This window comes from Sceloporus undulatus, chromosome 1, assembly GCF_019175285.1.
Source record: "Sceloporus undulatus isolate JIND9_A2432 ecotype Alabama chromosome 1, SceUnd_v1.1, whole genome shotgun sequence".
NCBI classification, from domain to species: domain Eukaryota; kingdom Metazoa; phylum Chordata; class Lepidosauria; order Squamata; family Phrynosomatidae; genus Sceloporus; species Sceloporus undulatus.
This window is the reverse complement of record NC_056522.1, coordinates 226,044,377-226,052,068: the sequence shown is the minus strand read 5'-3', so window position 1 is coordinate 226,052,068 and position 7,692 is coordinate 226,044,377. Positions and strand designations below refer to the sequence as shown.

Sequence of the window (7,692 nt, the reverse complement as noted above, 5' to 3'; positions counted from 1 at the left end):
AGAGGTGCTGCAAAAAGAAGCTCCGAAATGGAGCTTCTTTTTTGCTCCGCGCGGGAGCCGCGCGGTTTGGCTGCTGCGGCTCCCTCGCAGAGCAAATGACGCCGGCGGGAGACCGCCTCAAAGCGGCGGTCTGTATCCCGCCTTAGGAAGTATAGTGGACCCTTCTCTTATGCAAGGGATCCGTTCTGCCCCCCCTCGCATAAGGCAAATAATGTGTATGCTCGAGCTCCACTGAATATAATGGGTCTCGGGTGTGGCAGTGCACACACACCACTCAGCTGAAAGCCGTATATAGTGTGCCTGCATATGGTGCTGGCACACTGTACATTACTATATCACTTATCAGTGCACTTAAGCACTCCCTAAGCAGTTTACAATGTGTAAGCTAATTGCTCCCAACGATTTGGATACTCATTTTAGTGACCTCAGAAGGATGCAAGGCTGAGTCCCTAGGATCGAACTCACAACCTTGAAGCTGGGAATGACTACAGTTCAGGCATTTAACCACTGCACCACCAGGGCTCCTTGCTTCAGTGTTTCCATGGAATCTCCCACTTGGATTGTCTGGTACATGAGCACCCTTTAAAAAGGTAACATCAGCAAATCCAGAACATGTCTGTAAGACTGCTAATAATAAAAAGTTAATGCAAGGTTGTTGGTTGTTTTGGTCACCTTCAGTGCATTTGCAAGCCATATTCAAAGTATGGATTTTGACCTTCAAGATCCTTCATTACTTGGGACTTTGATATTTAAAGGCTCCTCCTTCCTCCCTTGTACTTCCCTGGATCATGCCATGTGGTTACAAACAAAAAAAATGCCTTCTTCATACTTGCATAGTGATCACAGGTTACCATCTTCAAAGATGCCAACTTGGCACCTACTCTTTTTGGCACTAGGCATTTTTCTTTTTTTTTATCAGCACTTTTCCTCTCCCCCCCTTTTTTTGGCTGTAATTTCCTTAAATCTTTTTTAGTTTTCATTTTTCATTCTATGCTCGATTTTGATCTTAATTTGGGTTTGAGTACTGTACCACATTTTATTGAACTAATCATTTTTCTGCTATTGTTTTAAGTTTGCTTATATCCTGTATGCCAGCTTTCCACATGTGGTACCTTTCAGATGTTTTCAACTATAACTGCCCTCATTCTAGACAGCATAGTTAATGGTGAGAAATGGTAGAAGCTGTAGTCCAAAGCATCTGGAGGGCACCATGTTTGGGATGTGTGTTCTAAGCCACTTACAGATGTCTTCTTAAACACAGCAAATAAATCAGTAATAAATCCTATGTGTGAGGTAGAAGAAACGTCTGTTTCATGAGTTTCAGAGAGTTTAAACTGAAGACTCATTTAACATTTTTGAGACACTAGGGCCATTCCGAATTCTCCCAAAATGTGAATCAATCAAAATGCATTTATTTCTCCTCTGGTTGAATAAACCAGTTTAAACCAGTGAAACAGCTGTTGTAGTTCTCAATTGCTATTAAGTAAGCATTGACATATGGGGACCCTATGACTGAAAGATCTTAACAGCTCTGCTAAGATCTTGCAAACTCAGGGCAGCTGTAGGTTCCTTGATCAAGTCAATTCACTTGTAGTGTTGTTGTTTTCCCTACTACTTTCAACTTTACCAAGCATTATCATTCCCCCCCCCCCCGTGAGTCACGCCATTTCATGATATATCCAAGGTACGATAGTCTCCCTTTAGACTTCTTGGCTTCTAGGTAGAGTTCAGGCTTGATTTGCTTTCAGACCCATTTACTTGCCTTTGTGGCAGTCCAGGGTATTTATAGAAATCTTTTCCAGCACCACATTTCAAATGGATTCTGTTCTTGACAGCATTTTTCACTGACCTCCTTTCACATCTATACACAGAAATTGTAAACGCTATGGCTTGAGTAATGATGTAATGATATATCATTATATTTAAGAATCTTACCTAGTTCCTTCACAGCTGTTCGACCAGGGTTTGATTCCCAACTTGGGTGACCTTGGGCAAATCACATTCTCTTGGCTTCAGGGAAAGGTAAGGGCAAAACTCTTCTTAACAAATCTTGCCAAAAAAATCCCATGTTAGATTCAGTTTAGGGTCTCTATAAGTCTGAAATGACTTGAAGGCACACAACAGCAACTACAATATTGGTGTCATCTGAATATCTTAAACTGTTACTGTTCCTTTCCACAATTTTCATTTTTCCTTTCTATGAGCCCAATCCTGTGTTCTTTATATGGTCAGCATATAAATAAAACATATAAGATGATAAAAAGCTACCTGATGTTTTTCTTTTTGCTGGAGATGCCAAGAGTTTGAACCTGGGACCCTTAGTAAGCAAAGCATGATGACTCCCTGCCAACTGAGTCTTGTACAGGAAGGTTCAATGCACATGTAATTTCACACCATAAGTAAAGGATAACCAGTGAACCTTTTCAGTTGTCTTCAAGATAGATCAGCATGTATTGTCTCAGACACATGGCATTAAAAACTGGCAAGTACACATTTTGGTTGGGCAGATGCAATTGAGTTTGGAGGGGTTCTGGGTAAGTGATACTTTCCTGACTCTTCTCCTGCCTGCTAGTTTTCTCTTAGAACTCTCACCTACCCAAAGATAATTTCAGATTGCAATTGTGCACAAACATGTTAAAAATGATGCCTTACCTTGGGAAGTGTGGGGAGCAACCCTCTCGAGAAATAGAAAGGCTACCATTCAACAAAACCACATCTTTTGGATATAGTCACAATTTGGGGCCTTTTCACTGCAGTTAGAGCAGTATGATTCCACTTTCATTGCCATGGCTACATTATGTGGAATCTTGAGGAGTTTGTATTTTGATCAGAGGTGTGACAGCTCTCCGTCTAAAGTTGTTGTTGTGTGCCTTCAAATCATTTCTGTGACATATGACGTTTCTTGTCAAGATTTGTTCAAGGGGAGGGGGGCTTTGACTTCCTCTGAGGCTGAGAGAGTGCAACTAGTTCACCTAGTAGATTTCCATGGCCAAACAGGAATTCGAACCTTGGTCTTCCAGAGTTGTACCTCAACACTCCAACCATGCTGGCTCTCCTGGCTGAAGTATTCCTCCCTAAAGAGCAGTTCCCAGGATTTCATAGACTGCAGCCACGTCAATTAAAGTGGAATAGGAATAAGTTGGTCCCAGATTCAGTCTCCTAGAACTCACTACCAAAGGCGATCAGGACACTGCTTATCTCTTTGTCCTTCCATCAGCAGACAGACTGGAAAGACAAAAGATAGACCTTTGCCAACTGAAGCTTCCTACTATAGAAGGAATTTTTTTAACTGGGTGGGTATTTCTAAATTATTTTTATTTTTACCTCTTATTTTCTACTCTAAATTGTTTTTATTTCACCTTTTAGATATTTATGTATTTTATACTGATTTAAACAGCCTTGCATCCCAGGAAAAAGTGGAATAAAAATTAATTTAATGAATTAATGGATGAAATCTTCAAATAAGACACTCTTTACAGCTTTTTCCAGTCAGAGCAGATAATACAAGAGTCAGATGGACCAAAGATCTGACTCCTATCAAGGCAGCTTCCTAGGTTTCTACATCCTCTGTGATGTGATAGCTTTTACCTTCAAGAAGTTTCATATATATATATATATATGGAGCCCTGGTGGCGCAGTGGTTAAATGCCTGTACTGCAGCCATTCACTCAAAACCACAAGGTTGCGAGTTCAAGACCAGCAAAAGGGCCCAAGCTCGACTCAGGCTTGCATCCTTCCGAGGTCGCTAAAATGAGTACCCAGACTATTGGGGGCAAATTAGCTTAGTTGCTAATTAGCTTACTTGCTGTTCACCGCTATGATCTTTGGAATAGCGGTATATAAATAAAACAAATTATTATTAAATTATATATATACATCCAAAAGCGTTCAAAATTACACCTACTGTACTCTCTGTTCTCCCAGCTCATTACAATGTAAATATAAGATTTAAAAATACTAGAATGTGAGATGATCACAAATAGGTTTTTAGAAAGGGGGGGGGGGGAACAAACAGGAAGGGGACAATTTAATTAAGTTGGTCCTGAAGAAGGGAAACCTGGGCTTAATTTCTTAATAAACTTTTCTGCTGATCATGCAATAGAATGGTAGCTGTGTGTTTCCCAATTATTGTGCAACTATGCTCATATTTCAAGCACTTTTAACAAAAGGGCCAGTTTACCAAGCCGGTATGGGATGCTGGGATATTTGTTGTGTCACCCTCAGTGTAATATCCCTAATATTTATTTTTAGCAAGGGATTAAACCTCTGTGAAGTTGAAGGCTTTCATGGCCGGCATCCATAGATTTTTTTTAGGTTTTTCAGGCTATGTGGCCATGTTCTAGAAGAGTTTCTTCCTGACGTTTCGCCAGCATCTGTGGCTGGCATCCTCAGAGAGGATTAAACCTCCTTGTGAGATAAGAATTGTGTGCAGGGGATGTTTTCTTTACAGACAGCAGCACAGGAGTATGTGTGCACATGTGCCTTTGAGTGTCCTGTCAACTTATGGTGATCTCATGAATTCCATAGGCTTTTCTTAGGCATGGTTTTGCCAGTTTCTTAGGCAAGGTTTTGCCTACAGCACCTGGTATTCATTGGTTGTCTCCTTTCCAAGTACTAACCAGGGCTAACCATACTTAGCTTCCAAGATCAACCAGGCCTTTAGGGTATTTAGGCCCTAGCAGAGGTGAGAATGGCTGAAATTAACCAGCACAAATCATGGAAGACAAGGGTGATTTTTTGAAAGGGGGCTGGAAATATAGCAAGTAAAGAAGAGCCTTTGATGGGTGGTTGTGGGTTGGATAGGTATCTCATGGTAAAGGACCTCTCTAGACTCAAGATGGGTAGGGAGTGCAGTGATCGGGGATGGGGGATTGAACAGTGCAATCTCTTTTAACATTTTTGTTTGCCCCAGCATCATCTCCTGTCTAGAACAAATTGGGTGAGTTGTTGTAACATTTCATTACTATTTGAAAGCAGATTCTAGTGATTCCCCAACAGTATTTGTTGACTCTTGATGCAAGGATGTTTGCACCAATAAACATACAGATAGAGCATACACACTTATACATGAATGAGATACACTAATTAAAAATTACAGCGGGTACTTTATTAAAAACACACGGTACAATTCAAATCTTCAGAACATGTGCCATCAACAAACGCAGCCGCTTGACTGTTGGAATAGTAATCAATTTATCTTGAAAAGCCTGTATTTATAAGTTGGCTACAAGGCCCTTTCCCCTCCCACTTTCTTAAAACAAACCAGGCAGTAATGTTAAAACAAGCAGGATGTGTGTGCGTGTGCATGTCACCATTTTGACGTCTATCCGTTTGTTCTTCAACCTTGAGAGAAATAAAACAAGTGTCTCGGCTTTCATTTTATCGGATAGATGGCACCATGTAGCATATTTCCCATGCTAGTTTGAATTACAGCTGTTTATCTTGCAGCTTTCTTTAAGATTAATTAAATGCAAATGTAGCTCTGTGAATCACGGGAATACCTGCCAGACCCTTATTAATACCTTCGCTTAAAAACCCCTGTGCCACAGAGGCCTGCCGAATAAACCCAGGGGATACTGGTCCTCTTTTCAGACCCTGTGGCCCTTGGAGTATGTAGTGAGGCTCCACTGATAACCTGACAACCCAGGTAGAAAGCTAGCCAAGAAGCGAGCATTTGAAGCTTCAATCTTGGCTGCCATCACGTCAGCAAAAAGAAAGAACTCAGGCACCATGTCATCCAGTACAAAGGATAAAAACAGATTCAACCGGAAATTCAATGTGGCACCACATATGGGATACATGAGTGCAGTTATACAACAGGCCACATTTTTTTTCTTTTTTGAACAGTCTCCTACATGTGATGCTGAGGACATGTGTAACCATCGTAACGTCTCTCGGAATCTGTATTTAATTTGAGTTGGGGTGGTGGCAGGGATTGGAGATCTGAAGCCGCCACAGGTTTGTGGCAGATGGCTCTGTGTCAGCTATGACAAGCAGCCAGGCTGAGCTTCCTCTGCCGCTTTTCTTTTTCTCTCTGATCAGGTAAATATGGGCACACTCTGGAAAGTTCTACAGATTTTGCCTTAGGCTGCAAGTTTGTGACTTAGCCCCATCTGTCACAAATCTTCCTCGGGTTCTATTGCAAGCAGAGACCTGAATTTACCATGGAGCGCTGCCCAAGAAAACGGAGAGATCTCTCCCTATGAAAAGAAAAAAAGATAGAGAGAGAGAGAGAACATGAACAAAATAATCAAGGGAAAGTGTACTAGGTTTTTCTCCTCCTCCTCCTTCCCCCCCCCTTTTCAAGTGGCAGCAAAACAGTCTGTCGAACACTTGATTAATGTAAAAGATGTACTATTGTCTCCTCTTCTGAGATTTTTATCCTGAAATTGCGTGGATAGTATAAATACTGCTGTAAAACCAGGCTCAGAAAATCCTGCCCCCTGATTGGATCAAGGTATTAGAGACTCAATCCCAGGTTAGAATGACTTTTGCAAACAAGGGCTTTCTGCCACAAACAGCTTACCTGACATCAGGCAGGCTGGGCTGCTGCTCTTAGACAGCTTCCACCTGAGACAGGAAAAGCTTTTAAGAACATACCTGATTATTTCATTACCTTGCCTCCCTCCCCTTCTCTCAGCAAAAAGATTCCCAGCCTTTCAGGCTTTTCAGCCACAGGCAAAATGCTCGAGTAAACAGCAGGACATGTGGCAAACATTTTGCTTTAAAGTATGACATTGACAGGAGACCGAGCACAACTTTGTTGGCCATTCTTAAAACATGCATTGTTAAATAATTATGAGCAGACTAAAGTAAGTGTGTGTGTGTGTGTGTGTGTGTGTGTGAGAGAGAGAGAGAGAGAGAGACATTCCTTTCCCTCCCACCCAATGAACGTTCGTAGCCAACCCCTGTGCAGGAAAAGCAGTATGCTATTCGTAGCATCTTGAGTGATCATTCCCATTAAAACAAAAATTCTAAAGAAACAGGCTGGTATTCAGTATTTTGGTTACAGATGCATAACCTAGAGTTATGGATCTGTAACTGATCTGTATTCAGTATGTAGTCTTATTGCAACTTATTTTATTTATCTACCTTCCCCTTCCACTGGTATTGATAGCTCTGGTCCGCCCCAAGAAAGATGTCTCACCTCTAATATCTCCATTTTAACTAGTATCTCCATTTTAACTAATTGCATTTTATATTGTCATTGCTTTTATTATGTTAAGTTTTTAAGGTAGGGAGGGGGGCTTGGGGTAGAGGATTATGTAGATTTAGTTTTTAAGGTATATGTATTTTATTGTTCTTTTTGTCCCTTTATAACTCACCTCGATCCATTGGGAGAGGCGTGATATATATTATTTTATTTATTATTATTTATTTTATTCATATGCTGCTTTCTCCCGGAAAGAGACCCAAGGTGGCTCACAGATAAAATTAGTTAAACACTTAATAAAAATGTTAAAACAATTAAAACCATCTCATTAAAACAGTATAAAATTACATTAAAATGTTTTAGTTTTTTTTACTTAATAGAACATTTACCCTATATAAAAGCCACCCTGACAATGATTATAAATTAAAAAGCTGCTTGAATAAAAATGTCTTTGCCTGCCAGCAAGGAAGCCTGCCAGCTTCCAATAGGAGGGTGTTCCAGAGGGTGGGATCAGCCACTGAGAAGGCTCTCTTGTCTCC

The 7,692-nt window shown here is 40.8% G+C and overlaps 1 protein-coding gene across 11 annotated transcripts in view; it reads right to left on the bottom strand.

Moving 5' to 3' along the window:
* Window positions 1-5,552: 5,552 nt before the first annotated feature.
* GTDC1 (glycosyltransferase like domain containing 1) overlaps window positions 5,553-7,692 on the bottom strand; it is a 280,090-nt gene continuing 277,950 nt past the window's right edge. For all 11 annotated transcript variants that reach the window (XM_042442163.1, XM_042442191.1, XM_042442183.1 and 8 more), the window contains one exon: window positions 5,553-6,200. In XM_042442163.1, the coding sequence (XP_042298097.1) occupies window positions 6,137-6,200 (64 nt within the window). In that variant the 3' untranslated portion in view covers window positions 5,553-6,136. The remainder of the gene's footprint in view (window positions 6,201-7,692) is intronic.